General features: G+C 44.7%; 1 protein-coding gene across 1 annotated transcript; it reads right to left on the bottom strand.

Moving 5' to 3' along the window:
• Window positions 1-327: 327 nt before the first annotated feature.
• On the bottom strand, window positions 328-723 carry LOC129019015 (large ribosomal subunit protein eL42-like). The gene has a single exon (XM_054461239.2). The coding sequence runs from the start codon at window positions 673-675 to the stop codon at window positions 355-357; it is 321 nt and encodes a 106-aa protein (XP_054317214.1). The 5' UTR covers window positions 676-723; the 3' UTR covers window positions 328-354.
• Window positions 724-16038: the final 15315 nt, after the last annotated feature.

The following is a 16038-nucleotide window of genomic DNA, read 5'->3' as shown; positions in this document are numbered from 1 at the left end:
CGGATATATAAACAACTGTGTAACTGCTCCAATATCTGAGCTACCCCAGTGAATTAGGAGAGTGTATTTGACATATAAGTATGACTGACAGGGCTCACTAAAGCCATGCCACCCAGCCTAAAGAGGACCAGCCAAGGACTCAAATGTAGCTCCCACCCATAAAGCCAAAGGAAGCACATTTCCAGTCTACAGTTCCCATTTGGGCCCACTTTTCAGATTTCAAGGACATATTTTGAAATCCATTTGTAGAATACCTCCACTTGCATAAAAGCCCCACAGTAATGATTGGCACAGAGCTGGTGCTCAGTAAGACTCTCCTTGAGATTTTATTGTCTTCATAATAAAAGATGACACTTAGAACGGGATCACTTGGCCCTTTCTCTTCTTATCTCCTCCCAGTTCAAAATGCTTGCATCTTTTAATAGCCAGCATTCTCTTGGATCTGCAGTTGGGCTCAACGCACTCAAGCCTTAGCACAATCTTCTTCGTAGTTTTAGCCTTTTTCCGGAAAATTGGCTTAGTCTGCCCACCATAGCCACTCTGCTTCCTGTCATAAAGCCGCTTTCCCTGGGCATACAGAGAATCCTTGCCCTTCTTGTACTGTGTCACTTTGTGGGGTTGGTGCTTGCCACACTTCTTACAGAAAGTCCGGTGGGTTTTAGGGACGTTAACCATGCTTGCGTGAGCGCTATCGGCACGGAAAGAAAGAAGTGGTGCCGGAAACGGTAGTATCTTCTTTTGCTTTTTGAGACACAGTCTCACTGTGTCACCCAGGCTGGAATGCGGCAGCGCAAACTACAGCGTCGACCTCTCAGGCTCCAGCAATCCTCCTGCCTCAGCCTCCCGAGTAGCTGGGACTACATGGATGTGCCACCATTCCCAGCTAATTACTGTATTTTTTGTAGTGATAGGGTTTTGCCATGTTGCCCAGGCTGGTCTTGAACTCCTGAACTCAAGTGATCCACCTGCCTTGGCCTCTCAAAGTGCTGAGATTACAGGTGTGAGCCACTGCACTTGGCCCCTGTTCCTGACTTCCTGTCAGCCTTCTGTTAATTTCCAAATGCACTTGGCTCTTCATCCTCACACCAATCTCATGCATTGCATAAAGGATAATGAAGATTTATCCATTCATTTCCTCACTTATTCAGCTCTCATTCGGTGAGTATGTACCACGCGCCTGGCACCATGCAGGTGCTGGGGATGCAGGTGTGTCTGACACAGCCTCTGACCTAGAAGAGTTCAGTATCTAGTTGGGAAGAAGGACCACATAGGTGTAAGTGTGCCACACAAGTGATAAGGGCTAGATCGAAAGTCTATCTAAAATATTTGGGGAACTCTGATGTAAAAGTACCTATTCCTCCTTTAGGTGAGCGTAAGGATGTCTTCCTATGTTGTTTAAGCTGCATTTTGAGGGGTAAACAGAATTTTGCTAAGCAGATATGGTTGGGAAGAGGATCGCAGGAGGTGCAGGAAAGCAATTATGAAAGTGCGTGTGAGAGGATCTAGGAGGAGTGGAGAGTGAACGGGGAAGGGTGAGGGAAAGGATGTGCCAGTCATGGTGGTTCACAATATGGACTGTGGAGCCAGACTGCCCGGGTATGGATTTTGGATCTGCAGCTGATTTTGAACCAGTTACCTCACCTTTCCAGGCCTTTGCTTTTTAGTTTCCTTCTCTCTAAAAGAATATTAATACCTCCTAGTTGTGGCAGAGACACTGTGCTCACCAAACATCACATGTGATCCTCCAAATTTCTCAGTTTTTCTTTCTTTTTTCTTTGAGATGGAGTCTTGCTCTGTCGCCCAGGCTGGAGTGCAGTGCCTCGATCTCAGCTCACTGCAAGCTCCGCCTCCCAGGTTCACGCCATTCTCCTGCCTCAGCCTCCTGAGTAGCTGGGACTACAGGCGCCCGCCACCAGGCCCGGCTAATTTTTTGTGTTTTTAGTAGAGACGGGGTTTCACCATGTTAGCCAGGATGGTCTTGATCTCCTGACCTCGTGATCCGCCCTCCTTGGCCTCCCAAAGTGCTGGGATTACAGGCGTGAGCCACTGCGCCCGGTCCACATTTCTCAGTTTTTCTTATAGTTGGGTTACGAATGATCATGTGACTGGTTCTGGCCTGAATGGACTGTGTGTGGAGTGTCAACTCCAAGCTGAGCTGGTGAAGTGCCTGTGTGACTCACCTGTCACTTTTCTTTTTGCTTGTGTGGGTGCCTTGGAGGCCATGTGTTTCATGTAATAAAACTACGGGGGCTTCTCTCAGGCTGGGTCCCTGAGTGACAATGTGGAGCAGAGCCCTCTTGGATCCACATTGCACACATCATGAAAAATAAACCTTCGTGTGGTAAGCTATTGATACTTTAGGATCAGTTTGTTACTGCAACTTAGTTTGCCCTATCCTAACCAGTACATTACTAGTTAGTGCTGTTTAAATGAGTTAACTTGTAAAGCATTTAGAACAACACCTGGCCTATGGTGAGTGCTACACAGGAGATTGTTAAACTAAATACAAGGATAGAGGGTGGGGAGTGCTGAGAACGTGGCAGGAGTTAAGCCAGCACAATTTAGATCATAAAAAAATCTTGTATACCATATAAAGGAACTTAATTTTTACTACAGGAGTATATTAAAAGTAGGTAAGTGCTTTGTCAATGTGGACAGAGAGAGTAAAGGCAGTGCCTAGCACATATAAATGCTTGGTGATGACTGCTTTTGTTGTTTCATTGTTGTCTTGTAATCGCAGGAGTTCCCTGACTGCTGGGTAGGGGCAGAGTGGGGGGCGACTTTGAGAGTGCAAGTTACTCATCGAAGGAGAGGTGGGGACACCCGCCACAACCTAAACCTGAAGGCTGTTATAAGAATTGTGTTTATTAGTTTATTAATTTAGGGAGGTGGGTGGTGGCTATTTACGAAATAGGGTTTGTGCCTTAGCCCCACTGTGTGCAGATCACCACCACTGGGGCTGGAGAAGGTATAAAATAAAGAGTGGGTGAGACCAGGTCACAGAGTCAATGTCAGAGCCTGGGGAGAGCTGAAAGCTACACTGGAAATCTTCTATCTCTGTATAGCCCTCCTTGCCTCACCAATGAAGAAACTGTCCCCAGAAAGGCTGACTTGCCTTCCTGCCCAGCGGCTGCTCTGAGGGGATGAAAGCCTGAGGTTGCCTCTCCTTGCCTGTGCCTGCTGTCTGCACAACAGCAAACACTTTCTCTCTGCCTTCTCTGCTTCAAGTAACCCTTAGTTCTTCTGACTTCTATATTTTCATCCCAATAATCACTTATTGTTTTCTCTTCCTGAACTTTTCTAGTATTCCCACATCCTTCCCAGATTGGAGCTTTGGTTAGACACAGAGACAGTCAATGCCCTGCAATGGATTGTTGACTCAGACTGGATTATTTGAGACAAGTTTAATAAAAGAGTCATTTACAAAGATGTAAGCAGAGTAGAGAAAGCACAGAATCTGGGCACAGCCATGCCTCTCAGCTGCCCTGGGTCTGAGGCATGTGTCCAGCCTGTGGTGATCTGCAGGGGAGAGCTGGGAGAATACCCTGTCTCCCTTCTCTCCTGTTCGACTCTTGGCTTTAATCCAACCAGAAGCCAGGGCAAGGAAGTTACTGATATATCCCTTGTGCTCAGCCTCCTGGGCCACAGAGCTCGGAGGAGAGGCTGGACAGGGGATCTGGAGAGGCAAATAGTAGATTTCTGCACTATTAAATACAATGTGTGGAGGCCATTGTTTGAACTGAGCTTCTGCACCTGGCCACAACAGATCAGGCGAAACCAGAGTGGAGTCACTTGTGCCAGGTGCCATATAACCAAACTGAGCCTAGAAATGGGCCTGTTTCCCAAAAAAAAACTGGGAGATTCAGAGCAACCAGTCCTAAGGGGCTCAGTCAACCTAAGTCAGTGACTCTATAAGGAAAGTAACTCTGAAACAACCCATCTGCTTTTTGTTCCCTCTTTCTGCTTCTTCAGCCTTTTCTGCCTATAAAGCCTACCTCCTCTGCCCAGCTATCAATGCCCCTTTCATAGATGGGGTGCCACGCAACTCATGAATCATTAATAAAAGCCAATTAGGTCTTTAAACACAATTTGTTGAAATGTTTTCTTTGACAGCACAGATGAACACAGTCCATAAAAGCTGGCTCAGAGAGGAGTTTGCAGAGATGGCAGTGTGTTTGCCACCTGGCAGGTGCCATCAGCCTGGGACTCCCAGCACTGTGTTTGGGGTCTCAGCTGTGGTCCCAGGCTCCGATTAGTGCTTATGCAGGGCCCAGGTTTCCCAGGGACTGGGCCCCTGTGTCACTGAGCAGTGGCTCTGGTTACACGGGAACAGAACGGCTCTGCAACAGGAATGCCCGTGCAATCCACCAGGCTTAACCTCATGGCAGTGCTGTGGTGGTTTATAGCCGGGGAGAGGGTGCTTTGTGCTCTTGGAAGATATGTGTAGAGTAGGGTTTTCAAACTTCAACAGCCCAGAACCCCAGAATGCTCCTTTCACACTTGGCCAAGTCGTCTAAGATGCTTCCCTTGCACTGCCTGTCTCCTTCGGGGAGATAGTAATGCTATTTGTGAGCATTTAAATGGAAAAAGAAAAAGTTTCCAAAACCTTTAGAAACAAAAAGGACTGAGAATAAATTCTCCAGTTTGGGGCTGACCATTCCGCCAATTCCTTTTGGTTTTAGAGCCTCCCTGGAAAAGGAGAAGGAAAGCATTTAGCTTTGTTTCCGTCCATATGCACAGGACCGATCGTGATTTCTTTTAATCAAAAACCTCTAGCAAATACCAGGCTCTTAGAACTAGAAGGCACCTAGAGGTCCATGAGTTTAAACACTTTGATGTGCAGAGAAGGAAACTGAGACCCCCCCAGAGGTGAAACGACACTCTCAGCGTCACCCTGGGAGGCTGTCTTATACCAGACATGGTTTGTTCGTGTCCCGCATTTCCCTCGTGTTCCCTTTGACATAGAAATGAAATAACTCGAGTTTGCTTTCTGTGATGCTGTGGGAGTTTAGCTCCTTCCCCCAGTTGCTGCTACAATTTCATAACCAGGGTCCGCTGGCTGCTGTCAGCCTCAGAGTGTGGGAGCTGCTGCCCCTGGCATCTTGTCTTTGCCTTGGACCATGCCTGGTCCCTGAGGCTGGAGGCTGTTCCCACGCCTCTTTGCTGGAGTGCACGTGAGCCTCCCCTTTGGTCTCCTAGGACAGAGGACTCAGGGAGGTGATGACAGTCTCCAGGCACAGAGACCGGTTCATGGCCACACTGCACTGCAGGTTCACTCAACATCCGCTAAAAGTTTGGGTGCTGGCAATTTAGCAATTCACAGAACAGTCACTGCTCTACGACTTTCCACTTTAGGACCAGTCCTTTGTATCCACAAGGTGCTTTCTCTTTCCTTCTCCCTGACCCTACCTTGAGAGGAACCTGGGTCTCCAGAGCAGAGTCTTTTCTGTTACATCCTCTGCAGCTAGGATCCTTGGTGTCTCCCTTTTATTCTCATTGGGCCAGAGGAAAACAGAAAATTCTTTTAAACAAAGAAATGTGTCCAAGAAAAATACCTCTTTACTTGATTTTCTTGAGCAGCGATTTTCACAGTGTGGTCAGCAGACAAGCAGCTGGAGGATCGCCTGCACATGCGTAGGACAGCAGCAGACCGGGGGTCAGAACTGGGGTGTGGGTGGGGGACCACCCTCCAGGGGCTTCCAAGGCCCGGGAGTCTGAGAATCTCTGTTGCACAGCAATTAAACTGCCTGTCTCAATGTTCCATCTCTTCTAGGCCTGCGCATCTCTGCTTAAGCAAGAGGCCCAATAAAGTGCTTTCCCAAACAAAAGAAAGTTACTCCCAGTAAGTTCAAGGAAAAAACAAAAATAATCTAAGATTTATGACTTTTGGAAGACATTGCATTTTAAAAAATGGATCATGGTGTAGATATCAAATTGTATAGTATTTAGACTCCATTGAATGTAATAAGTGATGTAACAGCTTAAAAGAAACACTTACAGTATGCTGAGAATGACATCCTTTGCAGTTACTTAAGCCTATAATGAAAAGTGCTGGAAGTCACCTGGGACTTCCATTGAGGAGGGAGGTTTCCTAAATCCTTTTGGTGGGGACCTGAGCACAAATGTTTGAAGATTGCTGGTCTATCCCATCCAAGCTATACTCCTTAATGTAAACACTGTTTGTGGTATGACTCCGTTACATCTCCAGATTCCTGGGGAGCGGGGCTGGCACCTTCCCCCACCTCTATACACCCTGAAAAACCTGCAGGACCTGAATGCATGCGGGGCACTGGCTCATCTGTCAGTCTGTGCCCTGTGGCTAGCCTGAAACACCGTCTTCCAAGCTGTGTGGCATCCCCCACCCAGCCGCAGCCTCCATCAGCTCCCGTGACTCTACCCGGCTCCCTTCCAGAGGGAGGGGATTGCTCTGCTGCTCTCTCGTGGGACTCCCCTTGTGCTCACCTCACGGCAGTGTGATGGCTTCCTGCAGCGTTTTCTCTGCTAGCACATGAGCTCCTCAGGGGTAGGCACCTGGGCCTCCCTCATTTTGCACGCTCTCCCTTGCAGGTGTTTTTGTTTAAGTTATCTGGTAACTGGTTTCATTTCTCCTTGGGTAGCAGCTTTAACATTTTTCTTGTTCCTTAAGAAATCAGTGTATGTCACATTGTCACTAAGCTATGTGTCTGTGCAAAGCATGTAATGCACATTTGTCAAAATAGCCTACTTTGCTGAATGCTCATAGAAAGCTGGTATGCACATTTTCCCCTCTAGGACAACACTCACCTCAGGCTTGAGCTGCAATATCCCTTCCCCTCTCTGAGCACATGCTGCTCCTTGGATCAACCAGTGAGGCCCCCATGTGCCAATGGAGCCAAGAGGACTCCAGAGACTTACACCAGAAACGCAGAGCTGCTCAGCCACCCACAGATGGAGTTCCACTCTTGGATGGAAACTCAGAGGAATCCACACACAGCTGTTGGCTGAATTTTTATTTGACTTTACCAAGCAAGTAAAAAATTATGACTCAATGTCTTGCATAGTGACTTCAGGTGAGAAAAGATGCTGGCGGGATACCCCCCATTTGTTAGGGGGCTCTGCACCCCAGTTGTCACTGGGTTCCAACTTCTGCTGCTTCTGCGGTTGGTTCATTGATGCTCACATCTTTCCTGCTTGTGTACATGTTTTTTTTAATATATGTATACAATTATTGAACAATCTCAGATCACCGTGGATAATAGTGCCTAAGATCTAAAATAAATGCCATGTTTCTTCCAAGATACAATAGATATGGTTGCATGCCACATCGGGATGTTTGGGATTTGATATCATTACTTGTGTCCTAAAAAAATTGGATTTTAGGTGATGTAATAAGGTTGTTCATAGGAAGTTCCCAGGTAATAAGCTCTATGGGGCTGCAGAGAGAAGAATCTGAACAGAGGACCACTGGTAGCTGGCAGCTGGCAGTTCTGAAGTAGGTTTTACAATGTGGGGACATTAAACTACAACAGAATCTGCCTTGGGAACTTGGATCATGCACTGAACAAGATAAAAAATCAGGTCTTGGAGAACCAGACTGTGGTGTATGGATGCATGTACATGTGTGTATATGCATGCGCACGTGGTGTGCAATTGGAGTCTCTGTGAGATCTGTGGATGTGTAGCTTCCTCAGTAGCTTTCTATGGACTGAGCTGTATTGTTGTGTGTGGTTAGGCCAGGGTATAATATGGTAGTCACCAGCATGGCAAAACTTAATAATAGTCTGGAACTAAAAAGAGTAAACTATATCAGCCAAACCCAAAGGTTTAGGGGATAAGATGAGTAATAAAGGCGTTTAAATGCTCTTCTTACTGAGGAAAAGGAAAACCATGGGCAACAGAGGCTTTTCAAAGAGGAGCTATTGAGATCTTTATAACAGAAGAATAAATGTTGAGAAAGAGAAGGAACCATGAGTAGAATTAAGAATTACAGAAGAATTTCCAAATTAAGATAAGGTTAAAAATGAGAAGGATGGCCAGGTGCAGTGGCTCACACCTGTAATCCCAGCACTTTGGGAGGCCAAGGAAGGTAGATCACGAGGTCAGGAGATTGAGACCATCCTGGCCAACGTGGTGAAAACTTGTCTCTACTAAAAATACAAAAATTAGCCAGGCATGGTGTTAGGCACTTGTAGTCCCAGCTACTCAGGTGGCTGAGGCAGGAGAATCACTTGAACCCAGGAGGCAGAGGTTGCAGTGAGCCAAGATTGCACCACTGCACTCCAGTCTGGGTGACAGAGGAAGACTCCATTTCAAAAAAAAAGAAAGAAAAGGACAAGTAATTTGATCAAATTAACACATGTAAGAAAACAGAAAAAGAGGCAACAACAAATTAAATGAATAGTACATCTAAACAGGGAGGCAGTCAAATAAGTGCCATAGTCAGTACACTCCATGGGACACTCTGAAGTCTTCTGGCAGAAGCAGGGACAGCAATTCGGGTTAAAAACAAACCTTGGCCAGGTGCGGTGGGTGGCTTACGCCTGTAATCCCACCGCTTTGGGAGGCTGAGGCAGGTGGATCATGAGTTCAGGAGTTCGAGACCAGGCTGGCCAAGATGGTGAAACCCTGTCTCTACCAAAAATACAAAAATTGGCCGGGCATGGTGGTGGGGGCCTGTAATCCCAGCTACTCGGGAGGTTGAGGCAGAGAATTGCTTGAACCTTGGAGACAGAGGTTGCAGTGAGCCGAGATTGGGCCACTGCACTTCAGCCTGGGCGAAGAGCAAGACTCTGTCTCAAAACAAAAACAAAAACAAAAACAAAAAACAAAACAAAACAAACCTCATCTAAAAGGAAAGCGATGTTCTCACTTGTAAGTGGGAGCTGAACAATGAGAATACATGGACACAGGGAGGAGAACAACACACACTGGAGCCTGTTGGGGGAATGCAGTGGGGGCGAGAACTAGGAAAAGAGCTAATGCATGCCGGGCTTAATACCTGGGTGATGGGTTGATGGGTGCAGCAAACCACCATGGCACACGTTTACTACGTAACAAACTTGCACATCTTGCACATGGACCATGGGACTTAAAAAATAAAATAAAATAAAATAAAAATAAATTAAAATAAAATAAAGAAGGAATGTTAAGTAAAAGTGGAAAATAAAGTGCTTGAGACAGAGATACCAAGTAAATGCACATAAAAATGGCCGTGACAATATCAGTCAATATGAAACGTGTGAATGGTATTAAGAGGAAAAAGATGGATGTCGTCATTACAGAAGGAACGATGAAGGTAATATAATATCCAAAAATATGTATAGGCAACACAAAATACTAGCTGAGTAAATAATGGAAAAACTATTAGAACCGCAAAGAAAACTTAAAAATGACAGAAGCATAGTGGGAGATTTAATACTCATCTTGTGAACAGTTCCGCTAAGCAAAACACAAAGAATTGAGTGATGTGAAAAATAAACTTGAGTATCTGTGCTTTTCATGTGTGTATACATGGTGCGTTTGTGCAAAAATGTATATGTATGTATAAACTTTGTATCTCAAGCATAGAAAGTATACATTTCATATATCTATAATATATTTTTGAAAAATCACGTTAGTACATAATCCAATAAAATTTAGTTTATTGGTATAGTTTGTAATCCAATAAAATTGCCTCCTCAGCAATGCAGAACTGTGAGTCCATTAAACCTCTTTTCTTTACAGATTACCCAGTCTCGGGTATGTCTTCATAGCAGTGGGAAGACAGACTAATACACCAGCCTCTCCAGATAGCATGACACTCTGAAAGTAATATATGGCCTTAGGCAAAAGAAAAAGAGCACCTTCAGCATAACATGGTCTTGGAGTAAGGTAGCCTTAAGATGGTGCCTTTAAGCTAGAAAAAAATTATCCCAATAATGCTAAGGGTGTGCTGTGTACACCTGCCAGCTAGGCAATTAGGCTTCTAAGAATCTCAGGGGCATTCTCCCATATCAGTCTCACATGGGACTTAAGGTAGAAATACCCATCCTGGAAAGAAATGTGGTTATCATTTTTGTTTAATGGGGTGTGGTTGTGACTTTTGTCTAATTTGATACATAAGAAACTCACAAAAGTTTTAAAGGAAGCATGTCATCTTGGATTGAAAGGGACAAAGACAAAGATAATAAAAAGAATGTGGGTCCTTATGTTCCTATGAAAGGAAGCAGACTGAGAAATTTCTTCGCTATATGCTTGGGCCATTTCTTATGGGAAAAGAAGGGTGATTCAGAACATGGAGTCAAAAATCACTGAGAACCACTCCCAGCTAGTGGAACTCGAGCCACTAATTAAGAAACTGGTGACGTGTCCGTGGATTTGACAAGTGCCCTGGGCCCACGACTACATGCTTCCTCCCTCCCCCTGCTTTGAGATGGGAGGAACTACAGCAATGATCTGATGCTTGTCCCAGGTTGGGCGTATGTGAGGCCCATGATTCACAGATCTTCAAACTGAGATAAGCCACCCAAGAAGTTGCACCCAAGGAACCTCACTGGAGGAGAATTATCTTGTGATTTGGATGACAATATCCTGGAATCTGAGTTGATGCTTTCATGAGATAAAGAGTTTTAGGGTCTTTGGAGAGGTTCGTGTATTTTTTGCAGGAGGAGAACACGGATTGTTCTGGCCAGAGGGGGGATTGTGTTCAAACATAACCTCAAGAAATTCCATTCAGCTCTGTATGTGCGTGATGGTTCTCTCCTCAGGAGCTTATGTCTCTTCCCCTTGATTCTGGGATGGGTCTATGACTACTTCAGCTAATACCAATATGAAAGAAGTGGGTAATATTGAATGAATACCTGCAGTGGCAGCTTATTCCCTCTGGAGGAAGCTGTCATGCTAGGAGGAAGCTCTAGCAGCTACGTGAAGGGGACAACATGAAGGAAAAGTGTGGCACCTAGTCAGCAGCCCCGCTGAGCTCCCCACCCTCAGCCAGCAGCATCTGCTGGCCGCATAAGTGAGCTATCACGGAAGTGCCACCACAGGCCCAGCTGAGCTACTCTGACAACAGAAGTGCAAAAAGCACAGGCGAGTCCCCACCACGCCTGCTCACATTGCAAAATCGTGAGCAAAGAAATGACTCTTTTTGTTTCAATCCAGTAAATTTGGGGATGATTTGTTATGCAGCAATTGATAATTTATACCAGAAGTATTTTTCTTCTCTGAGAACTTAACTTGTTGCTAGAAAGTCTCAATGATGAATTTAAAATGGAAAACACTGACAACTAAAAGGGGATTGCAAGAAAAAATGGATTAAAAACAACTAGAGAATGGAGGCAGGTGGAGGTGGTTTGAGTATGTTTTTGGAACAGAATTATTTTGGAGATCTTAAATATTGAATATATAATTATAAAATCTGAATTGGGTTAATTTGAGAATTGAGATCTATTTAAAGGCAAAGTCTTTGAAAACTATGAAAAAGTGTAATCATTTGAAAGAAAAAAAGGGCAAAGTATGACGTCCTTTCTGAGAATAAATCACAAACCCAGAGAGTGGAAGAGGCTGGTTGGGTTGATCCAGAACTAGTTCTGCATCTAAGCATTGAAAGAGCACTTTTCTTATTTCAATTGCATGTGATTCTGGTCTAGTGGAAAAACAGAATCTTAGCAATCAAAATCTATTCATTTTGGTTACATTCACAGTTGATTCTGAAGCCAGGCTGAATCAATTAAGTGTTGAACTATTGGGAAGGATGGGGATATCTATCCATATATAGCATAGATGTAATGCCATGTGGGGATATTGGTTTTTCACTTCCAGCCATATCCATATGTATAACATATGGGAAGGATCCATGATGTTGTGGCATCATGGGTATGCTTAGGTAGAATATGTCATCTCTCTTCTAATCTGACCTAATTTTCTACTTATTCATTGTTTCTCCTTTGAAGAGACCACTTGGTGAAAGTTTGGGCTGATGTTAGTGGCCCCTTTGGGCCTCTGGTGAGGTCCAGGTGGCTATTTTGGCATAAGGCCAGAATCCAGGAGAGCCACAGCTTCCCTGGACTTTTCTGTGCCTTGTCCCAGGGCTGAAGTCCTTCTGTAATGACAAGCTGTCTGTAAAGAGAGCAATTGCAACTGGCTTTAAAATGAACTGGAGCGGGTGGCAGCATGCCTCACCCCCACCTGGAATTGTAACTAATTTAGGGTCTGGTGTATCATGCCTCAGCCTTGCACGCAATGAGGATGAGCCTTTACAAACGGGGGCAGAAAGTACTGCTCACTGGGCTCAAGTGGGGTGGGACCTGGCCCCAGCAAGGCTTAAGTACATTATGATTGGAAAAGAAGGGCATTATTTCTAAGCAGGAGGTTAAAGGTTGGTTTCCAGATGGGTGTTGTAGCAGGCCTGGTTGCCATAGCCACCAGCAGGGGTCCTAGGGACAAAGTGGACTAAGTCTTGGTTGATGAACAGAAGTCAGAGTCAGTGTAGGGCAAGGTTGGGTCTGGGGCTGGGATTTGAGACCACACTGAGTGAGCTTGTAATGTGACTGACAGTGCCACAGAAACCTGTGGCCAATGGTTTTATCTGCTCCAAGCGAACCCCTTCCTGGAGAGGGTGAACCTGTCTGTGCCAGTCCTGCCTGGCCTCCAGGGCTCAGACATCAGAGGGAGCTTCTGGTAAGTCACATGTCAGGCTGCCCTCTCATCATTTGGTGGTCCCTCAGTGGGACTTCTCTGGATTTGGGTTTTCCTTACAGGAGGGGTACATGGTTGTAAGAATTTTCTTTCTTCCTTTCATCCCTCTTCCCCTTTCCCTCACTCTGGGGCCAGGGCAGGCATCATCACCCTGGGCTGAGAACTTGACTGTGATGAGATGACGTTTCAGACCACAAATGGCAGGAAGGGCAGCTGGGGTTGGCAGGAGAGCAGTGATCAGAAAAGAGAGGAATAAACGTAACGATGCCTGTAGAGGTTCCTTGCAAAGCATGGCTCTCTGAGTCTTAGTCGTTCTTGAGGCAAGAATAGCACAACAAGGGGATCTTCCACATTCATGCTGGTTCTTTCATAGTCATCCTCCCAGGAATCAGGGGATGCCCTCTGCACCTCTCGTAAGTGCGTCCCTCTTCCAGTTAGTGCCCCTCCCAGGGACCCACTTCTTTATCCCAGGCCTTGTCTGCAATGTACAACACCCAGCCGATCTCACTGCGGAGTGCGAGGAATCAACCCACAAACTGTGGACAGGTGGGCATGCATGCAACGTGTACATAGCTTGATTACAATCTGCTATGTTCAATTTACTATCCCATGTATGCCTGGCTGTTTTCCTTTTCTCTTGTTTCTGTGCTTTATCTGCAGATCAAGAAAGATTCACTTTCCACCTTTAATTAATGAGTATAAAGAGCTGTTTTTTGGTGGTACCACATATTGGAAGTTCTGGCTAAAATTCAGACCTCCAAAATTCCACCTTAATTCTCCAACTCCTCTCATCTTGGAACCAGAATTTTAAGTAATCGCTATCATTTCTCAGACACTGACGCAGGCCAGCTCTGGAGGCTCCTTTCTCATTTTCTGTCCCCAAACCACCTAGTTGCCCTCAGCTCTCAATTTCCCTAGCCTATGGCCAAGCTAATGTTTTATGGCAGTTGGATTTCTTCCCTAGGCAATTCTTCCTTCCTCTGAGCATCCATAGCCATTGTCTGCACCTTTCTGTGGAACTTATTATCTGTCCTGGGGGTTTAGGACCACCTCAGAGTTAGCTTGCACTGTGACTTGCTGCTCAGTAGAAACTTGCAGCCATTTCAGGATCTTTCAGGACTTGGAATCCATTTCAAGATCTTCTTAGTGCACAGCCCCACATCTCTTGAGAGATATGTCCCTGTGCAAGAGTCCAGTTATTCTGCATTACTGCAGGTGCAGATGCAATGAGATAATTTGTCTATCAATGAGAGCGTCTTGCATTTGTGAGCCCTCGCTGCGCTCTTGGCATTGAGCTGAGTGCTTTATGTGCTTTGTTTCATTTGACAATCATAACAACCCTGTGAGATAGTTATCATTAATGTCTTTAGTTTACAGTTAAGAAGACCGAGGTTTAAGCAGGCCTAGTAATTTCCCCTAAATCACATAGCTGACAAGTCACAGAAATCAGATTTAGATTCAGACCTGTCTTATCCCAGAAGCCCTAACTCCTGGCCATCCCTTCGTGTGTGTGGTCTCTTGCAGGGAGCTGAGCATCACGCTGAAGCTTCCTAAGCTTTTGATGGATGGCAGCTGTTATTTTTATCCTTAGTTTACACCCAGGCTCATGCATGTGGAAAACTGGGGTCTGCATGCTATGGCCTCTTTAAGAAATGCTTGTGACAAATCTCCTGGTCCCCAAACAGAATGAAGTTGCCAGAGTAAAGTAGCATTGACCACACGTTTATCAAATGGTGTTTTCCTTGTTGCCAGGGAAACATTCCTGCCTCCTAGCTACTGAAAAGTTATGACAATGCATTCATCTTTCTAACATTTGCCCCTCACAGCCAGACATTTGTGCTTCAATGACTCAATCTCAGTGAATATCACCTTCCCTTCCCTTTGTGCCCGGCTTAGTTAAGGCCTCCTTCCTTCCTGATGATTTTATGTGCCATGGGGGATTATCTTTCTGTCTTCTTGTCAGATATTTAGGTCTTTAGGACTACTCAGGCCTTTATTCTGTTGACATGTGATAGAAGCGTTTGTCACTGTGTTGCTATGCCCTTCTTGGAACTTGGTGTTTTGTATTGGTTTTACTTAGCAGCATTTTAGAATCCAGAAACTCTGTATAGGCCACAGCAGCCCACTCTCATTTCAGTGTAGGCTTCAGAGACTTACCTTCACGGATATATGATGGAACTAAGAGGAAATGTGTGTGCCTCAGTTTCTAACATGAGTATACAGAAAGAGAAAATAGGCTCTGTTTCAGTTAACTAAAGGCTATGCTTGCCTCTGTTACATAAAAGAGGTGTGATTCCATATCCAGTTGTTTAATTTTCCTCCCAAAGGCCATTTTTATAATGAGTTCCAAGAACGTTTTCCCAGAGAGATCAACGCTTAGGATCACGTTCTACAGCATGTGTGAAATGGCAGTTAACAAAAGAGGAAGTAAGCTAGTTTCAGAGAGTTTACTGGTTGGAAAGGGATATAAAAAGAACAACATCTATGAGTCAACTAGGGACTTAAGCCAAATAATACTGACATATTTCAAAATTGAGAACTGATTATGTTGCACAATTTGTGCTCTGAAAAGCAGGAAGTTCTTATGATGGTCTTATAGCTAAGTGTATCTTACAGTAAGAGCTCCTGGGAGAGACAAGTCATTTTACTTTTTATTTTTATTTTTTATTTTTTTCATGAAAAATAGAAATTTAAGTTTATTTTATTTATTTATTTATTTATTTATTTTATTATTATACTTTAAGTTCTAGGGTACATGTGCACAACGTGCAGGTTTGTTACATATGTATACATGTGCCATGTTGGTGTGCTGCACCCATTAACTCATCATTTACATTAGGTATATCTCCTAATGCTATCCTTCCCCCTCCCCCCACCCCACAACAGGCCCTGGTGTGTGATGTTCCCCTTCCTGTGTCCAAGTGTTCTCATTGTTCATTTCCCACCTATGAGTGAGAACATGTGGTGTTTGGTTTTCTGTCCTTGAGATAGTTTGCTGAGAATGATGATTTCCAGCTTTATCCGTGTCCCTACAAAGGACATGAACTCATCATTTTTTATGGCTGCATAGTATTCCATGGTGTATATGTGCCACATTTTCTTAATCCAGTCTATCATTGATGGACATTTGGGTTGGTTCCAAGTCTTTGTTATTGTGAATCAGTGCCGCAATAAACATACGTGTGCATGTGTCTTTATAGCAGCATGATTTATAATCCTTTGGGTATATACCCAGTAATGGGATGACTGGGTCAAGTGGTATTTCTAGTTCTAGATCCTTGAGGAATTGCCACACTGTCTTCCACAATGGTTGAACTAGTTTACAGTCCCACCAACAGTGTCAAAGTGTTCCCATTTCTCCACATCCTCTCCAGCACCTGTTGT

This window comes from Pongo pygmaeus, chromosome 17 (genome assembly GCF_028885625.2).
Source record: "Pongo pygmaeus isolate AG05252 chromosome 17, NHGRI_mPonPyg2-v2.0_pri, whole genome shotgun sequence".
NCBI classification, from domain to species: Eukaryota; Metazoa; Chordata; class Mammalia; order Primates; family Hominidae; genus Pongo; species Pongo pygmaeus.
This window is presented reverse-complemented; position numbering and strand designations above follow the sequence as displayed.